Genomic DNA, 25,893 nt, shown 5'->3' on the forward strand with positions numbered 1-25,893 from the left:
TTGTCAGCCCACATATTTCCATTTGGATGAGATTTGAAAATTTCTCTCCAGGATGAGTGGCCCATAACACAAAGTGGCCAATATCTCGGCTCCCCAGCGGGTCTGGAACACATGAGTTATGTGCTTGAGTAGATCTCGATTTCTACTTCCATTCCCCGTAGGTTTTGACAGCCCACATATTTCCATTTGGATGAAATTTGAAAATTTCTTTCCAGGATGAGTGGCCCATAACACAAAGTGGCCAATATCTCGGCTCCCCAGCGGGTCTGGAACACAAGGTTTGTGTTTTTGAGTAGATCTAGATTTCTACTTCCATTTCCCGTTGGTTTTGTCAGCCCACATATTTCCATTTGGATGAAATTTGAAAATTTCTTTCCAGGATGAGTGGCCCATAACACAAAGTGGACAATATCTCGGGTCCCCAACGGGTCTGGAACACAAGGTTTGTGTTTTTGAGTAGATCTCGGTTTCTACTTCCATTTCCCGTTGGTTTTGTCAGCCCACATATTTCCATTTGGATGAAATTTGAAAATTTCTCTCCAGGATGAGTGGACCATAACACAAAGTGGCCAATATCTCGGCTCCCCAGCGGGTCTGGAACACAAGGTTTGTGTTTTTGAGTAGATCTAGATTTCTACTTCCATTTCCCGTTGGTTTTGTCTGCCCACATATTTCCATTTGGATGAAATTTGAAAATTTCTCTCCAGGATGAGTGGCCCATAACACAAAGTGGCCAATATCTCGGCTCCCCAGCGGGTCTGGAACACAAGGTTTGTGTTTTTGAGTAGATCTAGATTTCTACTTCCATTTCCCGTTGGATTTGTCAGCCCACATATTTCCATTTGGATGAAATTTGAAAATTTCTTTCCAGGATGAGTGGCCCATAACACAAAGTGGCCAATATCTCGGCTCCCCAGCGGGTCTGGAACACAAGGTTTGTGTTTTTGAGTAGATCTAGATTTCTACTTCCATTTCCCGTTGGTTTTGTCAGCCCACATATTTCCATTTGGATGAAATTTGAAAATTTCTCTCCAGGATGAGTGGCCCATAACACAAAGTGGCCAATATCTCGGCTCCCCAGCGGGTCTGGAACACAAGGTTTGTGTTTTTGAGTAGATCTAGATTTCTACTTCCATTTCCCGTTGGTTTTGTCAGCCCACATATTTCCATTTGGATGAAATTTGAAAATTTCTTTCCAGGATGAGTGGCCCATAACACAAAGTGGCCAATATCTCGGCTCCCCAGCGGGTCTGGAACACAAGGTTTGTGTTTTTGAGTAGATCCCGATTTCTACTTCCATTCCCCGTAGGTTTTGACAGCCCACATATTTCCATTTGGATTAAATTTGAAAATTTCTCTCCAGGATGAGTGGCCCATAACACAAAGTGGCCAATATCTCGGCTCCCCAGCGGGTCTGGAACACATGAGTTATGTGCTTGAGTAGATCTCGATTTCTACTTCCATTCCCCGTAGGTTTTGACAGCCCACATATTTCCATTTGGATGAAATTTGAAAATTTCTTTCCAGGATGAGTGGCCCATAACACAAAGTGGCCAATATCTCGGCTCCCCAGCGGGTCTGGAACACAAGGTTTGTGTTTTTGAGTAGATCTAGATTTCTACTTCCATTTCCCGTTGGTTTTGTCAGCCCACATATTTCCATTTGGATGAAATTTGAAAATTTCTTTCCAGGATGAGTGGCCCATAACACAAAGTGGACAATATCTCGGGTCCCCAACGGGTCTGGAACACAAGGTTTGTGTTTTTGAGTAGATCTCGGTTTCTACTTCCATTTCCCGTTGGTTTTGTCAGCCCACATATTTCCATTTGGATGAAATTTGAAAATTTCTCTCCAGGATGAGTGGCCCATAACACAAAGTGGCCAATATCTCGGCTCCCCAGCGGGTCTGGAACACAAGGTTTGTGTTTTTGAGTAGATCCCGATTTCTACTTCCATTCCCCGTAGGTTTTGACAGCCCACATATTTCCATTTGGATTAAATTTGAAAATTTCTCTCCAGGATGAGTGGCCCATAACACAAAGTGGCCAATATCTCGGCTCCCCAGCGGGTCTGGAACACAAGGTTTGTGTTTTTGAGTAGATCTAGATTTCTACTTCCATTCCCCGTAGGTTTTGACAGCCCACATATTTCCATTTGGATGAAATTTGAAAATTTCTTTCCAGGATGAGTGGCCCATAACACAAAGTGGCCAATATCTCGGCTCCCCAGCGGGTCTGGAACACAAGGTTTGTGTTTTTGAGTAGATCTAGATTTGTACTTCCATTTCCCGTTGGTTTTGTCAGCCCACATATTTCCATTTGGATGAAATTTGAAAATTTCTCTCCAGGATGAGTGGCCCATAACACAAAGTGGCCAATATCTCGGCTCCCCAGCGGGTCTGGAACACAAGGTTTGTGTTTTTGAGTAGATCCCGATTTCTACTTCCATTCCCCGTAGGTTTTGACAGCCCACATATTTCCATTTGGATTAAATTTGAAAATTTCTCTCCAGGATGAGTGGCCCATAACACAAAGTGGCCAATATCTCGGCTCCCCAGCGGGTCTGGAACACAAGGTTTGTGTTTTTGAGTAGATCTAGATTTCTACTTCCATTCCCCGTAGGTTTTGACAGCCCACATATTTCCATTTGGATGAAATTTGAAAATTTCTTTCCAGGATGAGTGGCCCATAACACAAAGTGGCCAATATCTCGGCTCCCCAGCGGGTCTGGAACACAAGGTTTGTGTTTTTGAGTAGATCTAGATTTCTACTTCCATTTCCCGTTGGTTTTGTCAGCCCACATATTTCCATTTGGATGAAATTTGAAAATTTCTCTCCAGGATGAGTGGCCCATAACACAAAGTGGCCAATATCTCGGCTCCCCAGCGGGTCTGGAACACAAGGTTTGTGTTTTTGAGTAGATCTAGATTTCTACTTCCATTTCCCGTTGGTTTTGTCAGCCCACATATTTCCATTTGGATGAAATTTGAAAATTTCTCTCCAGGATGAGTGGCCCATAACACAAAGTGGCCAATATCTCGGCTCCCCAGCGGGTCTGGAACACATGAGTTATGTGCTTGAGTAGATCTCGATTTCTACTTCCATTCCCCGTAGGTTTTGACAGCCCACATATTTCCATTTGGATGAAATTTGAAAATTTCTTTCCAGGATGAGTGGCCCATAACACAAAGTGGCCAATATCTCGGCTCCCCAGCGGGTCTGGAACACAAGGTTTGTGTTTTTGAGTAGATCTAGATTTCTACTTCCATTTCCCGTTGGTTTTGTCAGCCCACATATTTCCATTTGGATGAAATTTGAAAATTTCTTTCCAGGATGAGTGGCCCATAACACAAAGTGGACAATATCTCGGGTCCCCAACGGGTCTGGAACACAAGGTTTGTGTTTTTGAGTAGATCTCGGTTTCTACTTCCATTTCCCGTTGGTTTTGTCAGCCCACATATTTCCATTTGGATGAAATTTGAAAATTTCTCTCCAGGATGAGTGGACCATAACACAAAGTGGCCAATATCTCGGCTCCCCAGCGGGTCTGGAACACAAGGTTTGTGTTTTTGAGTAGATCTAGATTTCTACTTCCATTTCCCGTTGGTTTTGTCTGCCCACATATTTCCATTTGGATGAAATTTGAAAATTTCTCTCCAGGATGAGTGGCCCATAACACAAAGTGGCCAATATCTCGGCTCCCCAGCGGGTCTGGAACACAAGGTTTGTGTTTTTGAGTAGATCTAGATTTCTACTTCCATTTCCCGTTGGATTTGTCAGCCCACATATTTCCATTTGGATGAAATTTGAAAATTTCTTTCCAGGATGAGTGGCCCATAACACAAAGTGGCCAATATCTCGGCTCCCCAGCGGGTCTGGAACACAAGGTTTGTGTTTTTGAGTAGATCTAGATTTCTACTTCCATTTCCCGTTGGTTTTGTCAGCCCACATATTTCCATTTGGATGAAATTTGAAAATTTCTCTCCAGGATGAGTGGCCCATAACACAAAGTGGCCAATATCTCGGCTCCCCAGCGGGTCTGGAACACAAGGTTTGTGTTTTTGAGTAGATCTAGATTTCTACTTCCATTTCCCGTTGGTTTTGTCAGCCCACATATTTCCATTTGGATGAAATTTGAAAATTTCTTTCCAGGATGAGTGGCCCATAACACAAAGTGGCCAATATCTCGGCTCCCCAGCGGGTCTGGAACACAAGGTTTGTGTTTTTGAGTAGATCCCGATTTCTACTTCCATTCCCCGTAGGTTTTGACAGCCCACATATTTCCATTTGGATTAAATTTGAAAATTTCTCTCCAGGATGAGTGGCCCATAACACAAAGTGGCCAATATCTCGGCTCCCCAGCGGGTCTGGAACACATGAGTTATGTGCTTGAGTAGATCTCGATTTCTACTTCCATTCCCCGTAGGTTTTGACAGCCCACATATTTCCATTTGGATGAAATTTGAAAATTTCTTTCCAGGATGAGTGGCCCATAACACAAAGTGGCCAATATCTCGGCTCCCCAGCGGGTCTGGAACACAAGGTTTGTGTTTTTGAGTAGATCTAGATTTCTACTTCCATTTCCCGTTGGTTTTGTCAGCCCACATATTTCCATTTGGATGAAATTTGAAAATTTCTTTCCAGGATGAGTGGCCCATAACACAAAGTGGACAATATCTCGGGTCCCCAACGGGTCTGGAACACAAGGTTTGTGTTTTTGAGTAGATCTCGGTTTCTACTTCCATTTCCCGTTGGTTTTGTCAGCCCACATATTTCCATTTGGATGAAATTTGAAAATTTCTCTCCAGGATGAGTGGCCCATAACACAAAGTGGCCAATATCTCGGCTCCCCAGCGGGTCTGGAACACAAGGTTTGTGTTTTTGAGTAGATCCCGATTTCTACTTCCATTCCCCGTAGGTTTTGACAGCCCACATATTTCCATTTGGATTAAATTTGAAAATTTCTCTCCAGGATGAGTGGCCCATAACACAAAGTGGCCAATATCTCGGCTCCCCAGCGGGTCTGGAACACAAGGTTTGTGTTTTTGAGTAGATCTAGATTTCTACTTCCATTCCCCGTAGGTTTTGACAGCCCACATATTTCCATTTGGATGAAATTTGAAAATTTCTTTCCAGGATGAGTGGCCCATAACACAAAGTGGCCAATATCTCGGCTCCCCAGCGGGTCTGGAACACAAGGTTTGTGTTTTTGAGTAGATCTAGATTTGTACTTCCATTTCCCGTTGGTTTTGTCAGCCCACATATTTCCATTTGGATGAAATTTGAAAATTTCTCTCCAGGATGAGTGGCCCATAACACAAAGTGGCCAATATCTCGGCTCCCCAGCGGGTCTGGAACACAAGGTTTGTGTTTTTGAGTAGATCCCGATTTCTACTTCCATTCCCCGTAGGTTTTGACAGCCCACATATTTCCATTTGGATTAAATTTGAAAATTTCTCTCCAGGATGAGTGGCCCATAACACAAAGTGGCCAATATCTCGGCTCCCCAGCGGGTCTGGAACACAAGGTTTGTGTTTTTGAGTAGATCTAGATTTCTACTTCCATTCCCCGTAGGTTTTGACAGCCCACATATTTCCATTTGGATGAAATTTGAAAATTTCTTTCCAGGATGAGTGGCCCATAACACAAAGTGGCCAATATCTCGGCTCCCCAGCGGGTCTGGAACACAAGGTTTGTGTTTTTGAGTAGATCTAGATTTCTACTTCCATTTCCCGTTGGTTTTGTCAGCCCACATATTTCCATTTGGATGAAATTTGAAAATTTCTCTCCAGGATGAGTGGCCCATAACACAAAGTGGCCAATATCTCGGCTCCCCAGCGGGTCTGGAACACAAGGTTTGTGTTTTTGAGTAGATCTAGATTTCTACTTCCATTTCCCGTTGGTTTTGTCAGCCCACATATTTCCATTTGGATGAAATTTGAAAATTTCTCTCCAGGATGAGTGGCCCATAACACAAAGTGGCCAATATCTCGGCTCCCCAGCGGGTCTGGAACACATGAGTTATGTGCTTGAGTAGATCTCGATTTCTACTTCCATTCCCCGTAGGTTTTGACAGCCCACATATTTCCATTTGGATGAAATTTGAAAATTTCTTTCCAGGATGAGTGGCCCATAACACAAAGTGGCCAATATCTCGGCTCCCCAGCGGGTCTGGAACACAAGGTTTGTGTTTTTGAGTAGATCTAGATTTCTACTTCCATTTCCCGTTGGTTTTGTCAGCCCACATATTTCCATTTGGATGAAATTTGAAAATTTCTTTCCAGGATGAGTGGCCCATAACACAAAGTGGACAATATCTCGGGTCCCCAACGGGTCTGGAACACAAGGTTTGTGTTTTTGAGTAGATCTCGGTTTCTACTTCCATTTCCCGTTGGTTTTGTCAGCCCACATATTTCCATTTGGATGAAATTTGAAAATTTCTCTCCAGGATGAGTGGACCATAACACAAAGTGGCCAATATCTCGGCTCCCCAGCGGGTCTGGAACACAAGGTTTGTGTTTTTGAGTAGATCTAGATTTCTACTTCCATTTCCCGTTGGTTTTGTCTGCCCACATATTTCCATTTGGATGAAATTTGAAAATTTCTCTCCAGGATGAGTGGCCCATAACACAAAGTGGCCAATATCTCGGCTCCCCAGCGGGTCTGGAACACAAGGTTTGTGTTTTTGAGTAGATCTAGATTTCTACTTCCATTTCCCGTTGGATTTGTCAGCCCACATATTTCCATTTGGATGAAATTTGAAAATTTCTCTCCAGGATGAGTGGCCCATAACACAAAGTGGCCAATATCTCGGCTCCCCAGCGGGTCTGGAACACAAGGTTTGTGTTTTTGAGTAGATCCCGATTTCTACTTCCATTCCCCGTAGGTTTTGACAGCCCACATATTTCCATTTGGATTAAATTTGAAAATTTCTCTCCAGGATGAGTGGCCCATAACACAAAGTGGCCAATATCTCGGCTCCCCAGCGGGTCTGGAACACAAGGTTTGTGTTTTTGAGTAGATCTAGATTTCTACTTCCATTCCCCGTAGGTTTTGACAGCCCACATATTTCCATTTGGATGAAATTTGAAAATTTCTTTCCAGGATGAGTGGCCCATAACACAAAGTGGCCAATATCTCGGCTCCCCAGCGGGTCTGGAACACAAGGTTTGTGTTTTTGAGTAGATCTAGATTTCTACTTCCATTTCCCGTTGGTTTTGTCAGCCCACATATTTCCATTTGGATGAAATTTGAAAATTTCTCTCCAGGATGAGTGGCCCATAACACAAAGTGGCCAATATCTCGGCTCCCCAGCGGGTCTGGAACACATGAGTTATGTGCTTGAGTAGATCTCGATTTCTACTTCCATTCCCCGTAGGTTTTGACAGCCCACATATTTCCATTTGGATGAAATTTGAAAATTTCTTTCCAGGATGAGTGGCCCATAACACAAAGTGGCCAATATCTCGGCTCCCCAGCGGGTGTGGAACACAAGGTTTGTGTTTTTGAGTAGATCTAGATTTCTACTTCCATTTCCCGTTGGTTTTGTCAGCCCACATATTTCCATTTGGATGAAATTTGAAAATTTCTCTCCAGGATGAGTGGCCCATAACACAAAGTGGCCAATATCTCGGCTCCCCAGCGGGTCTGGAACACAAGGTTTGTGTTTTTGAGTAGATCCCGATTTCTACTTCCATTCCCCGTAGGTTTTGACAGCCCACATATTTCCATTTGGATTAAATTTGAAAATTTCTCTCCAGGATGAGTGGCCCATAACACAAAGTGGCCAATATCTCGGCTCCCCAACGGGTCTGGAACACAAGGTTTGTGTTTTTGAGTAGATCCCGGTTTCTACTTCCATTTCCCGTTGGTTTTGACAGCCCACACTTGTTTGTTTGCTTTCTGAGACACAAGGTATAAAAGGTACTATATCTCCATACCAATGATTGTTATGGAGTATTGGAACACCTTTTTGGATAGAGTTCGACTTATATTATACAATTTGATATATTATCTTAACTAATTTGCGCGTTTTGTGCATTTTGTTACAATTATTTTTTGACCATAAATCCATTATAATGTAACTTTAGTTCCAAATTTGACATATAGGGGGCGCTCATTTTGTGATTTTATAACGAGATCCATTATAATTTATTTTCACACACATGTCGCATGTCGGTTTTTGATGAACTACGAAAAATAAATTGTGAAATATCCATGCCGACTGCAATTGTGCAAGTTCGTTGAGGCAGTACGCATTTCAAGCTACCATACACTGTTAATGATTACCTTGTATACAAAGGATCATGCATTCAAACCCAGTTTCGATCGAACACCAATAAGTTTTTCAGAGGTGGTTAGGTTAAGGTTAGGTTAAAGTGGCAGCCCGAATTAAGATTCAGGCTCACTTAGACTATTCAGTCCATGGATTGTTGAGAGGATGTTAAATCCCTCTCAACAATCCTATTGACATTTCTAAGGGTTTCAAACCGTTTTTGCCATCATTCATTGTGATAAAGAGGAGAGAGGTTCATCATGTGTGGTATTACAATGAACAGAATAATCTAAGGCAGTATAAGAAACGGACCGCCATCGTATGTAACCTAACTATCTCGTGGGTAATACTCTGTACCCTTTTGGGCATGAGAGCAGATGGCTGTTTGATGCCATTTAAGAGCAATTCGGTATCGTCTTGCGATAGTCGATGTAAAATTGATCCGTTGATACACACAAAGTATTATATCGCATTGTATCCAGTCTACATTCCTCCCAATGAGACTTTCGGACATACGTTTTATTAACTGGAACTTCCGGCCTATACTATTGGACCAAACAAATCTTTGGACCTACTGTTTCCCTATTGAAATATTCGGATTCATCACAATATTTCAATAGGGAGCCTATAGTTTCGCACCGCAAGCATCTTGCTTACAATTCCACCACGTCAGGCCTACAATCTCCCCACGGAGACCTTTACCCCCAATGAAACACTCAATTTCATTACTGAGACTTTCGGACCTAAAGTTCAGACACCTTCTGGCCTTTGGGCCTATAGTACGTCTACTGATACTTTCAGGTTTTCAGTTCCACCACAGAGACCTTCGGACCTACAGTTCCCCCCCTTGTTACCTGTAGTCCTATCGTACCCGCACTAACGCCTTCAGGTCTACAGTTCCACTACTGAGATATTCGGAACTGCAGTTGACTCACTGAAACTTTCAGGTCTACGGCTTCCCCAATGAGAAATTTGGCCCTATATTTTCACCACTGAGACCTTCGGCTCTATAGTTTCCCCACTGAGATTTTAAGACTTTCAGTTCCACCACTAAGACTCAGGCCTACAGTTTCCCACTAGGAAATTCGGACCTATATTTCCCCAACTGAAACTATCGCACCTACAGTTCGTCTACTGAAACCTTCAGCCTTATAGCTGCCACTGAGACATTTGGACCTACATTTCCGCCATTGAGACCATAGGGGGTACTCTCACTGAGGCCTTCAAATGTGCAGCTTGCTGATGGAAACTTTCAGGCCAACGGTTTTCCTATTAAGAAATCCGGACCTACATTGTCACTGCTGAGACCTTTGGTCATACAGTTCCCCCACTGAAACTTTAAGGCCTTTAGTTCCGCAACTAAGACCATCGGACCTACAGTTTGCAGACTAAAACATTGAGACCATGGGGGTATAGTATCCCCACTGAGGCCTTCAAAACTCGCTTATGGAAAGTTTCAGGCCTACGGCTTCCCCATTAAGAAATTCGGATTTACATTGTCACTGCTGAGATCTTTGGTCATACAGTTGCTCCACTGAGACCTTAAGGCCTTTGGTTCCGCCACTGAGACCTTCGGACCTACAGTTCGCCCACTAAAACATTCGGGCCTACAGTCTACCCACTGAGACATTCGGACCTATATATCCACAAATGAGACTTTCGAAACTACAGTTCTCCCAATGAGACCTAGAGGCTTTCAGATCCACCACTGAGACCATCGGACCTACAGTTCGCCCATTGAAACCTTCAGGTCTATAGCTTCCCCACTGAGACATTTCATCCCGCAGTTCGCCCACTGAAACCTTTAGGCCTACAGTTTCCCAACTGAGAAATTCGGACCTATATTGTCGCAACTGAGACTTTCGAGCCTACACTTCCTCAAATGAGGCCTTGGAGCCTTAAGTATCACCACCGGGACCATTGGACCTGCAGTTCGCCCACTGAAACTTTCAGGCATACACACAAAAAATTTTTTCTCTGATTCAATCACCAAATTAATTGATCCAATTAATTTTTTAATTGAAATGTCTTCAATCACGAAAATGATAGTATCAATCACAGTTTTAATTGGGCATAGAAAAAATTCTTGATTAAAAAATTAATTGTTTTTTCAGCAAAATTCAATTAATTTTTTAATTGATTCAATTAAAACTTTAATTGATATTGATTGCAAAACGCAATTAATTTATTTATTAAAAAAGGTAACTATTTTTAATTACTTAGTTAGATTGGCTTTGAGTTTTTATTTGGATTAACAAATGATTGTTTGAAATACATTTTTAATTACAAATTAAAAAAAAAATCAGAACTTTTTTTAACTGAATTAGTCTTCCGAATTTGATTAAAAAGTTAATTGTATCAATTAATTTTTTAATTAAAATTTTTAAAATGTTCAATCATTGACTTAATTAACTTAATGTTTCTATCATGATTAAAAAGTTAATTGCATCAATTAATTTATTAATTGAAAAAATTTTCAACTTCAATTAACTTTTTAATTGGAAATATTTTGGTGATATTTTTTTCTGTGTACTGTTTCTCAACTGAGACCTTCGGATCTGCACTTTGCCCATTGAAACTTTCAGGTCTATAGTACCCACACTAAGACATTCAGCTTTCCCTTTGAGATATTCGAACCTACAGTCCCCCACTGAGACCTTGGGACCTACAATTCGCTCACTGAAATATTCTATCCTATAGAGACTTTGGGGCTTACACTTTGCCCACTCCGACCTCTGGGCTTTGTTTGTTATCTTGTCCAGTGCCAACTTTATAGGTAAGATCTTCTCATTGCTAAAAATATTCTACAACAAAACTCGGTGAGTTTTGTATGTATTTTCAATGTGTGAACCAAATCGACAATAAGGAAAAATATAAAACGATCACTGTAAGAATGCTGAACTATTGGATCGATTTGAAACGAAATTAAAGAAAAAAGGTCACCAGGGCTCATACCTCAGGCCTTGCCAAGATCAAATTGGTCGAAATGGGGTGGAAACCGTCTGTCCAACCACCGAAACCACCTAATTCTGTGCTATATCTAAATTTGATCCGGTTTCTTCCAAATTCAATAGCGTTCGTCCTTGTGTTAAAAAAACACCCTGTAACAAATTTCATCCAAATCGGTTAATAATTGCGACCGGAATCCTGTGAACAACAAATACATGGACAGACGGACGGACGGACACCAAGCGCTAGATCGACTCAGGAGGTGATTCTGAGTCGATCGGTATATATTTTATGGGGTCTAAAATCAATATTTCTGGTAGGCACATTACCACTATGTGGTTTAGGGTATAAAAATATGAAAAAGAGAGTTATAATGAATTAAAAGAACTACCTGTGTAGTTAAAATGAAGAACACATTTGGGAGGACAGTTTTGGAAGTGCTTTTAAAGTCGTGGCTTTAGAAGAACTTCCAAATTTTTTGCAGGGATGTTCACCGTTCAAAAATAACATTTAGCTCTAGGTTAGGTTAGTTTAGGTTAGGTGGCAGCCCGATGTATCAGGCTCACTTAGACCATTCAGTCCATTGTGATACCACATTGGTGAACTTCTCTCACACCACTGAGTGCTGCCCGATTCCATGTTAAGATCAATGACAAGGGACCTGCTTTTTATGGCCGAGTCCGAACGGCGTTCCACATTGCAGTGAAACCACTTAGAGAAGCTCTGAAACCCTCAGAAATGTCGCCAGCATTACTGAGGTGGGATAATCCACCGCTGAAAAACTTTTTGGTGTTCGCTCGAAGCAGGAATCGAACCCACGACATTGTGTATGCAAGGCGGGCATGCTAACCATTTAGCTCAAGGATGTGTCATATACCTTATCTGGGTGCACGAATATCAGGATTTTTTATCAGTTTTCTAAAATATTTGTTGATTTTTTTTGGGCTAAGTACTTCTCAGGCCACCCTCGAATCAATGGAATCACTACTCGATAATACTCATAGTACAATATTTTCAACTTACTAGTTTCCATATCCAACTCTAAGTGATGATGATGTTTAATATCCACATCTAAGATGTCGCCATCAGATTCAGTACCCGAGTCATTTGATTCGCCCTGCAACAGATTGAGAATAAAAAGAAAAAATATTAATATTTGCGCCAAAGTTATGGTATAAATAGAACAAATGTATATAAAGGAAATGTTTCTTATTTTGTTTTTTGCAAATAACAACCTTTTTCTTAAAAAAATTCTTTGCTGACTTGTACGATGACGAAGTTAACGAAGAAGCGGTTGACAACTCTTGTTGTGTTGAAACTTGTTGTTGTTCTGGTTGTTTGTGTTTGACAAATTTTATCATTATTAACCGCAGGCAGCGATAATGAGTTGAGAGAAGAGTCCAAAAAATATTTCACTTTTTAAATTTTGTATTGAAAATTTCACTCTCCTCCGAAAATTTATTCCGTTTCGTATTTTAAATTGGAGAAATTTTCCGTTTCCTCGGCATTATTTTTGTATTCAAAATTTCTTTTCCGTTTATATTTACTTTATGATATTCATTGATTTTCTGTGTGTGTGTTTTTCGTTCAAGTATTAAATATACATCATAGAAACAGCCAGACACTTCTTTCTGTCTATGATAATTTTGTTTCAAGTTTTTTTCTCGTCTACTGCTTCTTCTTATTTTTTACTCCTTACAGAGGTAACACCGAAAACGATTATTATGATGACGATGTTGCAAAAGAGTAACCAGAAATTGCACGTATAAGAAAGAACAAGACAAGGAATTATAGCCCAGTAATACCGGGAGTACAAATTCCGTATCACGACTACCGCCACCCTTTACCGTACTCGTATTAAGAAGAGACTCAAAGGCTCATATAGAAACGATGCAATGCTATGTAGCCGTGCCGATAGTAATAACAACGACGAGTACGACCTACGACTACAACACAACGATGACAGATTTGCTATACGCAAATGGTAGTATAGTCGGTTTGGGCTCGTACTATTAGTTGTAGATATACTCAGATACGCGATTAATACTTCATCATCAGCATCAGCACTCACTCACTGACTAGCTCTCTGATGATTATTATCACTGCTACTACAAATCTGTTGACGTCTCAGTCAACGGTGTCTTTCCCCTTTGTACTCTTTGGGGTCTATTGTCTGGAAGTGATGACAAGCGGCATGTGTATGTGTGATTGGGGGGAGGAGGGGAGAGAGACTGAGCAAAACAATGTATAGGCGTATAATCCCCTCTTTTGGAGAGACAGAGAGCCAAACCAAAGAAAACAGTTATACTAACTCTCTTCCAATAAGTAACAAGGCAAATTGTTTACTTCTCTCTCTATATCTATGGGCACTCTTTTCTTATAGATGTTCTCACCAATCTATTTTAATGGAGGGGAGACACAAACAATTTTTAAATACCATCAGCTACTATTAAACCGGGGCGGCTTACGAGTAATCCTAAAACCAAACGACTAACCGAATGTTTGACGAATATGGAGAGCTACTACGATATCATATTGTTGTGTTACAACGAAGAGTAGTCGGAGTCGTTTATCTCGCCTCACTTTTCTTATGCTCCCACCCACTGGTCTCTATGTAAAATCTTGTTTGTCGCTGGCTCTGTTAACGATTTGTGGACCTTCTCGTAGTTGTCCTCGTCGCCGTGGTTAACAGTGTCCTCTTCCTCTTCTTCTTCTTTTTCTACTTCTCCGTGTTGTTTGTATGCAGCCTCAGATCACCTTTGCCGTAAGATACAGTACTGAATTATCGATTTTCTTTTTACTTGGTGGCAGTCACTAATTCTATAACACACAACACAAAAAAAAAAAACAGAAGAGGAAATATATTAGACCAGACTCCATAGATTTTTCCAAAAGAAATGCTCTTAACCAATGCTCACTCACATATATTTTTTGGCAACTAATTTTGGCAAAAAGATAACACGGCAGTATATGAAAAGGGCAAAGGACCCATATAGTATTGGCCCAAATGGTCTTAAGGAAAATTTGCACTTAAATTATTTTTATCTTGCATTCGGTTATCTTGATTATAGGTTTCCACTATATTTTTCTTTCTTTGTTTTTTAATTTTCCATTTAGAGCTTTGCAATTCCATTAAATTTCTTTATCTATTTCTATTACAATTTCCATTTTTTTATATCCTTTTCATTGGCCCTTAACTAAAAATACTACAAAACTTGGTCGTCTATCACCGGCAAAAGTTACACACAAACTAATGACGCTCTCAGTGAAATATTCCTGTGCACGACGAAAAACATCTCGAAATTTTTGCACACAAACACCTATACACATGCACTATATAACCAACAATTACAGCTTGAGCCAGAGATGGGAAGTACACATTTCCAATAAAGAGCTCATACAAATGAAAATAGTATATGTTCCAACAAGTAAACGCCAACGCCAAAAATCTTGTTGCAATCACGAAATTAATTGGCCTTAATAATTACGTATACACTGAGGAAAATATTGACCTAATAAATGACTATGCAACCTTAATTTTAGGACACCCAATTTACTCAATACCAAGAATTAAATTTGTTTTTTCATTAAATTCAGGGTATATATCTTTGAAATTTGTGTCGCTCCGTTAAAATCGTACAAAAACATTTTTTCTGTAAAAAAAGTACCCCCACCCCCTTATAAAAGTAACCCCTCATAAAAGTTAACGTCAATTTGTTTTTACTATTATCATACAATTTCTTTCGATAAACTGTCAGTAAATTATTTTCAATATACACAGAAAAAAAAGTAAACTACATTATGGGAAAAATGAACTATCTCGAGCGAAAATTGAACTAAATTCCAAATTTTTGAGATTCATTAAATTAACGAAAATTTTCGGACATTTTTGGATTTTGGATTTAATTACCATTTACGAAATTCTTCTTACTCGAAAAGAAAAAATGAACTAAAAATAAAGAAAAAATCTTAGGCACCGGATCATTCCAATTTTAACCACGCTGTAGTTCATTCTTACTATTTTTGAGAAGTGTACGAAAAACTTCTTCTGTTATAGTTAGAATTGAACTAATTTGTATGTCATTGAAATGTTACAGACATTTGGTTCATAAAATTTTTGTGACATAATTGGAATAAAGAAAATTTTTTGCAATAAATATTAGTTCATTTTAGCATCAGTTTAAAACAGACTGGATTAGAAATAAAAAATTTCAAATATAACAGGTTGGCTGATAAGTCCCCGGTCTAACAAAGAAAAACACATTTTTTTTTGTCAAAATTCGTTTTTATTATTCAACATAGTTCCCTTCAAGAGCGGTACAACGATTATAATGACCATCCAATTTTCCAATTCAATTTTGGTAGTACTCCTTCGGTTTTGCCTCAAAATAGGCCTCAGTTTCGGCGATCACCTCTTCATTGCAGCCAAATTTTTTCCCTGCGAGCATCCTCTTGAGGTCTGAGAACAAGAAAAAGTCGCTGGGGCCCAGATCTGGAGAATACGGTGGCTGGAGAAGCAATTCGAAGCCCAATTCATGAATTTTTGCCATCGTTCTCAATGACTTGTGGCACGGTGCGTTGTCTCGGTGGAACAACACTTTTTCTTCTTCATATGGGGCCGTTTTGCCGCGATTTCGACCTTCAAACGCCATATAATAGTCACTGTTGATGGGTTTTCCCTTCTCAAGATAATCGATAAAAATTATTCCATGCGCATCCCAAAAACCAGAGGCCATTACTTTGCCAGCGGACTTTTGAGTCTTTCCACGCTTCGGAGACGGTTCACCGGTCGCTGTCCACTCAGCCGACTGTCGATTGGACTCAGGAGTGTAGTGATGGAGCCATGTTACATCCATTGTCACATATCGACGGAAAAACTCGGCTGTATTGCGACCGCTCAGAATCATCAACACCTTGTTGGTTTTGGCCAAATGTGAGCTCGTGCGGCACCCATTTTGCACAGAGCTTCCGCATATCCAAATATTGATGAATGATATGACCAACACGTTCCTTTGATATCTTTAAGGCCTCTGCTATCTCGATCAACATCATTTTACGGTCATTCAAAATCATTTTGTGGATTTTTTTTATGTTTTCGTCGGTAACCACCTCTTTCGGGCGTCCACTGCGTTCATTGTCCTCGGTGCTCATTTCACCACGCTTGAATTTTGCATACCAATCAATTATTGTTGATTTCCCTGGGGCAGTCCGGAAACTCATTATCAAGCCACGTTTTTGCTTCCACCGTATTTTTTTCCTTCAGAAAACAATATTTTATCAAAACACGAAATTCCTTCCATTTTTTCACAAAAGACTCTCTATCTCACAAACTAATTGACTTACAGACTTTAAATTTTGACACGAATCATTTGAAGGTTGGTACAATATAAAATATGCATTTCATACTAGCGACGCCATCTATGTGTCAGACCGGGGACTTATCAGCGAACCTGTTAGGCTAAGAGCCCATTTCACATTAGGTTCGAAATCTACTAAAAGTGAATTTGAAATCCTTTTTATACCCTAAAGCACATAGTGGTCAGGGTATAATAACTTTGATCTGCCAAAAAATGTGCCTACCAGAAATATTTTAGACCCCATAAAATATATACCGATCGACTCAGAATCACCGCCTGAGTCGATCTAGCGCTTGGTGTCCGTCCGTCTGTCCATGTATTTGTTGTTCGCAAGATTCCGGTCGCATTTATTAACAGATTTTGATGAAATTTGGTACAGGATAATTTTTTAGGCACAAGGACGAATTCTATTGAATTTGGAAGAAATCGGATCAAATTTAGAAATAGCTCCTATACATATATATGTATCGCCCGATTTTGACAAATGGGGTCACGTTGCGCTTTTTTACAAGCCGATCATCGTCAAAGTTGGCACAAAGTTATCATTGTCATTACGCTTCAAGTTTGCAAAATTTCATCGAAATCGGTTCAGATTTAGATATAGCTCCCATATATATATGTATCGCCAGATTTTCAAAAATTTACCCTAATAAGTCTATTTTTGACCAAAATAGCCTTATTTGTTAACCGATCTTTCTCAAATTTAGCAAAAGGTAACAACCTTCTGTGGTATTAACCGAATCTGCACAATATCGTCCAAATCGGTTCAGATTTAGATATAGCTCCCATATATATGCATAGCTCGATTTTCTCAAATTTGGTCATAATAACACACTCTTATTTATTAACCAATGTTACTAAAATTTCAAAATTTGATGTATTAGACTATGATATTTCGACATATCTGTAGCTCTTGCATAAATATATTGCCCGATTTTCACAATTTTGGATTTATTACCCAAACTAATTGAGCGATTTCCTCTGGAGTGCATAACTGGAATTTATTTGTTGGTGAAAAGCTTTGTTAATATATCGCCAAAAAAATAGCATGGAAATTCAAGAAATGAGGTCTACGTATTAATTTTAATGTCTTTATTTAAAAGAACACAGAAAAAAAGACCACCAAAATATTTCCAATTAAAAAATTGATTGAAGTTGAAAAATTTTTCATTTAATAATAATGAGGTCATATAATATTTATGTGCGTGAAGATAAATTCCGAATTTAGTTACCACAGACACAAACCATTTTTTCCAGAGCTCTGTTAATTAGTTAACAGAGCTTCATAAAGGAGCTAACAGAGCACTGTAAAGAGTTAACAGAGGTATGTTCTGCTGTAACCAATGATAGATTTATTTCTTGATCACCAGGAAAAATATTAAAAGGTCTTCTTGACCAATTTACTTTATCTAAAATTAAACCACTCACTTGTGGCATTATCACTCACAGCTACATTCATACATATGGCTCAAAATTTTGCAGAAAATTTAGTTTTTTGGCACAATGATGGGACACAAGTGACCATTGTGGCCACATGGACAATTGTCCCACTATGACCCATATACCATATGAAAGAGCTTGAAGAGCTCTATCGATATTTGATAGAATTTTCGACACAATTTTTTGAGAGGATGGGACTCAAGTGACCATTGTGGCCACATGGACAATTGTCCCACTATGACCCATACATCATATGAAAGAGCTTGAAGAGCTCTATCGATATTTGATAGAATTTTTTAGTTTTGGAGAAAAATAAAATTCTGGAGAGGATGCCTCCAGTGGCCATTGTGGCCAAATGGACAGTTGCCCACAGTGACCACTGGAGGTCCTTAAAGTAAATAAACACATTTTTGATTTAAAGAAATTGTCCTTAAATTAACTGAAATATTGAATCTTTAGATTTAAGATTAAAAACTTACTTATTTTGAGGTTTTAGCCTATTTGGATTAAAGTTTTTTATTTTTATTTATTTATTTTTTTTTTTTGAAATTAAGGAAACATTTTTTATTTTGAAATATCTATTAAACTGGTATTTGTTCGTATGAAAATAGCTTTATTAATATACCGCGAAAAGGGAATGACAATTCGATAAATGAGATGTGTGTCCTAATTTTATTTATTGGTCCTACACTGAAAAAAATATTGTCCTGAGGTCAAAGATTTCATGTCTTTAAAATACGAATATAAATTTTGCTTAGCATAGAAGACGCATTTCTCTAATATAAAGTTTTTTTCCTTGTCCAAAAGTCGATAAACTTTTCACTGAAGTCGTATTATCCTTATAATTAAGTGATTTCACTTAAAAATGGGTATCATAACATGAAAGAAAAAATGTTTGGGCTAAGGTCAATTTGACTTTAATAATTCAGAAAATATCTTTAAATTTAATGAAATTGTCTTTAAATTTGTTGTCTTTTTGCATCTTGACTACAAAGCAATAAATCGTTCAAATATAGGACATGTTTTTCAACACTTTATTTTAAAGACGTTTTTTACTTGAAACATAGCATAATTTCTACTGAAAGTCGAGTCTTAATTAGGAAAATGAAGTTGTCGTTAACTCGTTTTTAAAGGATTTTAATAGCATACGACGAAAAAAAGCTGAAAAAGCGAAAAATTAAAATTTGCTTCCTGGAAGCAAGTACACAAAACCCAAATTTAAAAGAGAATTGTGTCTTAAAATTATCCTAACTTGTATTCTCCGCGTCTTTGGCTCGGAATCAATACCAAAATTTTTAAAGTAAAGACAAAATCTTTGGAACCGGGCATGCTTTTTTTTTCAGTGTAGCCACATAGCTCGAATAGATATAGAAGAAGTGCTTCGATTTTATATAAAATGGGTGTAAGTTTTGAAGCAATCAAGTTTATTCAACTGAAGGATGTTCAACTCTAAAAATTGGTAGACATTTTTAGTTAATTTGATATCACGATAGCCATAAGATTCCTTAGATATTGGTGGCTGCAATCATTCTGACTAAAAACAAAAATTGGCTTTTCCATCTCTGGCTTACACTGTTAACACTTCCGTGGATGTAACAATGACAACTCTCTCGTCGTTTTCCGTATATCAATGTAGTACTACAGAATATATATATACATTTTACATTAATGTTTTAAAAAATATTTTAAATTATTATATAGATATTTGGTATTTTTAATTCTTTGTCAATTCTCATCTTATTTGTAATATCGGTTATTATCAGTTAATGGATTTATGTATTTACAATATATGCCCACTGCTATATAACAAATACATTTATACCTTATACTATACGTACAGAGTTGCCAGATTACATAATTTTATGTGAACTTATGGATTTATGGAAATGAAAAAAAAATTATGCTTACACTGAAAAAAATATAGGTCAATATTTTTTTCATAGATTAGAAGATTATGCAACTTACATTTTAGGACTCAAAATTTACGCAATGCTAAGGACAAAATTCTTTAAAACAATGCCATTTTAAGTTTATAATCCTTGCTTCAAATTTTTTTCATTAAATTTAGAACACAAATCTTGATATTTTGCGTCTCTCTGCTGAAGTTGTAGATCTTTGAAGTAAGGCAAATTTAAAGAAATCTTCTTTAACTCAACTGACATATTAAATTTTTAAATTTAAGATAAAAACGCTTCAAATATAGGCTAAGATTAATTTTAAGGATTTGCATCTTTGGCTTAAAGTTTTTTTTAGCATTAAGAAAACTGTTTTTACTTTGATGTACCTGGCATAATTTGGATTTTGAGATTGGAATGTGTTTGTACAGAAATACCTTTATTAATATAACGCAAAAAGAAAATAAAAACTCGATGAATGAGATCTGTATCCAATTTTAATTTTATTGATATTAGATTTTATGCCAGGGAGGTCCGTAAAAAATGTCTTTATTTTAAAGAAGCCGCATTTTTGGTTCGGAATCAACACCAAAACCATTAAGGGAAGGTCAAAATCTTGGGATCCAAGTAAACTTTGTTTTTTGAGTGTATGCAAAACAAATAATGCATGTACACAGAACAAAATATCACCAAAATATTTCCAATTGAAAAGATTGAAGTTGATAACATATTCAGCTAAAAAAATTAATTGATAAAATTAAATTTTAATCCTAATTAAAAAATCAAAGCTACTTAAGAAAATGAATGACATGTTTTACGTTTTCAATTAAAATATTAATTATCCCAATTAATATTTGAATAAAATAAAAAAATTGTTTCCTAGAAAAATATAATTTGAAAAATCAAGTGTAGAAAGTATAAACTCTTATAAAATTACAAGACTATTATTTCGTCTAAATGATACAATTATTATAAATAAATAAACAATAATAAAATAACTAATTTATCGCCTCAATTAGAAAACAAGTAAGGAAAGTCTAAAGTCGGGCGGGGCCGACTATATTATACCCTACACCACTTTGTAGATCTAAATTTTCGATACCATATCACATCCGTCAAATGTGTTGGGTGCTATATATAAAGGTTTGTCCCAAATACATACATTTAAATATCACTCGATTTGGACAGAATTTGATAGACTTTTACAAAATCTATAGACTCAAAATTTAAGTTGGCTAATGCACTAGGGTGGAACACAATTTTAGTAAAAAAAAAAAATATGGGAAAGATTTAAATCTGAAGCAATTTTAAGGAAACTTCACAAAAGTTTATTTATGATTTATCGCTCGATATATATGTATTTGAAGTTAAGGAAAATTAAGTCAGTTTTACAACTTTTCGACTAAGCAGAGCGATTTTACAAGGAAAATGCTGGTATTTTGACCATTTTTGTCGAAATCAGAAAAACATATATATGGGAGCTATATCTAAATCTGAACCGATTCCAACCAAATTTGGCACGCACAGCTACAATGCTAATTATACTCCCTGTGCAAAATTTCAACTAAATCGGAGTAAAAAATTGGCCTCTGTGGTCATATGAATGTAAATCGGGCGAAAGCTGTATATGGGAAAAAACTCTGGCTTCTAGGACCATATTAGTCCATATCGGGCGAAACATATATATGGGAGCTATATCTAAATCTGAACCGATTTCAATCAAATTTGGCACACTTGACTATACTGCTAATTGTACTCCTAGTGCAAAATTTCAACCAAATTGGGCCAAAACTCTGGCTTCTAAGAACATATTAGTCCATATCGGGCGAAAGATATATATGGGAGCTATATCTAAATCTGAACCGATTTCAACCAAATATGGCAACCATGACTATACTACGAATTGTACTTCGTGTGCAAAATTTGAACCAAATTGGGCCAAAACTCTGGCTTCTGGGGCCATATAAGTCATATCGGGCGAAAGATATATATGGAAGCTATATCTAAATATTAACCGATTTCAATCAAATTTGACATGACTATACTACTCCTCCTAGTACTCCTAGTGCAAAATTTCAACCAAATTGGGCCAAAACTCTGGCTTCTGGGGCCATATAAGTGCATATCGGGCGGAAGATATATATGGGAGCTATATCTAAATCTAAACCGATTTCCTCCAAAATCAATAGGGCTCTATTCTGACCCAAAAAATTTGAAGGCGATTGGACTTATATTGCGACCTAGACTTTGATCACAAAAATGTGTTCACAGACAGACGGACATGGTTATATCGACTCAGGGAACCACCCTGAGCATTATTGCCAAAGACACCATATGTCTAGCTCGTCTCCTTCTGGGTGTTACAAACATATGTACTAACTTATAATACCCTGTTCCACAGTGTGGCGCAGGGTAAAAACACATGTTTTCCTCAGAAACACGTCAGTTTTATAATGTAAACCCCCCTTATTTGGAATATGCTCTGACTCATGGCTGAACAAGAAGGTTAAATCATGGGCCCATATGATTACAATTTTTTTATTTCGACAAAATTTTAAGATGTCAAAATCATATGTTTATGGTGATTGCAGCTCTCAAAATGACACTGCATAGCAAATGCATCTCAAACAAACTCGCGCATTCATAGCTGGAGAATTGTTCAAAGATGACTTGAGTATCTTGATAACATATTCCAGACCCAAAATACCACGCACATCAGTTTTTAAACTGCATCATAAACTGTTTTTGTTAATAGATGGCGAAGATCCATTTGACTGACTTCCATTCTTAACTTTGGTGGGTATTATAGTCTTATTTGTCTCATATCGTCGTTCATCGGATGAATTATCCACTTCATAATCACTCATAGGTGACACAATTAAATTTGCACCTTTATTTTTCTCTGGATTTTAATTATTTTTTCAGGACAATTGAAAGAATAAATAATTGCCACTTTTACCAATGCCATACGATTCTTTTATCAGCTGATTTTGACTTCTTAAAATTGTAAACAACATATTGAAATTTGTTGTTTTTGTTATCGTGATTCAACCTTCTTATTCAGCCATGCTCTGACTGAACATACTCTTGTCAAAATATATATCAAATTATGGAAATAAATTTCATAAAAAAAAAACGAATGAACAAAGGCTTTGAAGAACATAGGGATGTGAAAATAACTTTTAAAAAATCCTTGGCAGTTGCGGTATTTATTTGAACAAACGTTGCATATACGAATATTTGAATTTAGAGTAAATGGATATTTCTAGTTTCGATTGTAACTGTCAAACTGAAACATCTCAAATCAGTCAGTGGAAACATAGCGTTAAACTCAAAAAATAGCAAACATAGCAGGAAGGAACATTTAGATTAATTTTACAAAATTTTAATGAAACTGTAATACAAACGGCGATAACACACAGATATCATAAAAATAAGTAAATATTTTTTTGACAATTTCAAGGAAATTTATTGGACATGATAATTTTTTTTGCATTTGTTAAAGAAAATTTTGTAGTTTAATGAAAAATTGAAAGTATATTTTTAGCGCCATACGAAGTTCAAAATGCATTTGTGGAAAAAAATTATAAATTTTTAACTATCTATTTAACTATTTTCCGGGAAGCATGTATTTAGTAAGACTTTATGCTTCATTTGTGTATAATTTTTTGCCCTTTTATAGTTCGTTTAATTAAAGTACGCAAAAAAAAAATATTAAATTCAAGGAAAAATTATCAATACATAAGAGTTCCATGAAATAAAATGGAGTTAAATTTGTTTTAGTCTTCTGGAGAGTTCACTTTGCTTTTTTTGTTGAGTTTATTTATTGTTTTATTTTTATTTATTATTTTGTATCTAAATATACATTTCCTTGAATTTGTTTTATGTTTATGCAGACATTTGTGTTAAAAGGAATTTTAAACCAATCTGGTAACCCTGTTTATAAGCACTGCTTTTGTTACATCTCTTCTATTTATGCTCTCACTCTTTGGAATTCCCTTACTCTCTTTACAACTTACGCATATTTGAAAGCGCAGAATCGTTAAAAAAACCGCTGTTTCTCTATTTTATTGAGAATTTTTTTTCAATTGGAGAATGAGCGCCAAAATAATATTTGGTCCTTTGTGTTAAACAAATGCACACAACTAACTGCCTACATCAACCTTACACTCAAAACTCAATGGGGGTATATAACGATGAAGTGAAATCATTGTAGGAATAACAAGAATATCGGGCAAGGGATGTGATATTTTTTGGCAAATTCGCTCATTTCGGGATACTCAATGAATGGTTGGTTGACTGGTGGCTACATGAGATGGATGCGGATGATGATAATGGTGTTGAGTGTGCGTGTGTTTGTGTGTGTGCATATGTACATGGCTATAGTTCATGTAGACTATACTTGTCGCTGCTGGTTGGTGTTGCTGTCGTCGTATAGTTGGTTGCCTTGAATGAGTTTTCAATCGCAAATGCAAGGTTAAGAACATATCATTATTACTATTCTTACTGATGACGACCTTCATTGTGAAGCCAAAAAATTTGTGTTGTGTGTAAACTTCGTTTCTTTTTTGTTTGTTTTTGTTAAATACCCTTGAAGGATAATGAAATATCCTAAATGTATTAATTAAATATAATTAACCATAAATATTATGAGAATGAGAATGTAATGAAGACAATTTAACAAAATTATTAGAAATTGAGGTGACATTGTGCACTGAAAAAAAGCATGCCCGGTTCCAAAGATTTTGTCTTTACTTTAAAAATTTTGGTATTGATTCCGAGCCAAAGAAGCGGAGAATACAAGTAAGGATACTTTTAAGACACAATTCTCTTTTAAATTTGCGTTTTGTGTACTTGCTTCTAGGAAGCAAATTTGAATTTTTCGCTTTTTAAGCTTCTTTTATCGACTTTTGGATAAGGAAAAAATCTTTATATTAGAGAAATGCGTCTTCTATGCTAAGCAAAATTCGCATTTGTATTTTAAAGACGTGAAATCTTTGACCTCACGACAATATTTTTTTTCAGTGTGATTGGTATGCAAGTCTAAGAGCACTATCTTTTCGCCGTTTTTTAAATAATGAAAAATATAAAATAAAAATATTATTTGGTAAACTCTAGACGAAACAGACCGAATAAAATTATGAGTCTTAAAAAAAAATTTAAAAAATGTGAATGCGAATTATATTCGGTCGAATGTGATAACGCAAATCAGCGTTGCCAGTATTGGGGATTTTTCCCCAAATCAAGGATATTTTTTCGTGATTGGGGACAAAATTTTGGAGTTGGGGACTTGGAAATTTGGTGGGGAATTTCCATAAATTTAGGCAGACAATCATTTAGATCGCAGGTCATGGACATTCCTGCAAGACTTAGCACCATCGCACTCACCACGCCATCGCGTCAACCTGTAATGGCTTAAAAGGCGGGTGCTAAGAGTGTTTAATCCATTGTGTTCCACAGGTGGTGAACTGCTCTCTTATAAACGATACTGCCCCATTCTGTGTTTAGCTCAAGGACAAAGGGCCTTCTTTTCATAGTCGAGTCCGAACAGCGTGGCGTCACGTTGCTCTTAAACCACTTAGACAATCTTTGAAACATTCAGAAATGTCATCAGGGATAATCTGCCGCTGAATAGTGTTTTGGTGTTTGGTTGCAACTAGGATTGAACCCCAGAATTTTTGCATTCAAAGCGGACATGCCATTGCAACATGGTTGCTCGTATAAAGGATAGTACCAATGCTCTTGTCGTAATCATTACGAAAGACTCTCCTACACTGCAAAAAATATTGACCTAATGTGGAAGATTATGCAACTAAATTTTAGAACTCAAAATTTATGCAATGCTAAGGACAAAATTCTTTAAAACAACGACATTTTAATTAAAAGAAAGTTTATAATCCTTGCTTCAAAAATTTTTTTCATTAAATTTAGGACACAAATCTTGAAATTTTGTGTCTCTCTGCTGAAGTTGTAGATCT

General features: G+C 37.3%; 1 protein-coding gene across 5 annotated transcripts in view; it reads right to left on the reverse strand.

Annotated features, from left to right (window-relative positions):
- The window catches only part of Reph (Regulator of eph expression), a 95,750-nt gene that overhangs the window by 18,249 nt on the left and 51,608 nt on the right, over positions 1-25,893 (reverse strand). For 4 of the 5 annotated variants that reach the window (XM_075297450.1, XM_075297448.1, XM_075297447.1 and 1 more), the window contains one exon: positions 12,247-12,340. In XM_075297450.1, coding sequence (XP_075153565.1) covers positions 12,247-12,256 — 10 coding nt within the window. In that variant the 5' untranslated portion in view covers positions 12,257-12,340. Of the gene's footprint in view, positions 1-12,246; positions 12,341-12,458; positions 12,753-25,893 lie in introns of those variants that run through there. The other variant, XM_075297446.1, reaches the window with a different exon arrangement.

Source organism: Haematobia irritans, chromosome 2 (assembly GCF_050003625.1).
Source record: "Haematobia irritans isolate KBUSLIRL chromosome 2, ASM5000362v1, whole genome shotgun sequence".
NCBI lineage: Eukaryota > Metazoa > Arthropoda > Insecta > Diptera > Muscidae > Haematobia > Haematobia irritans.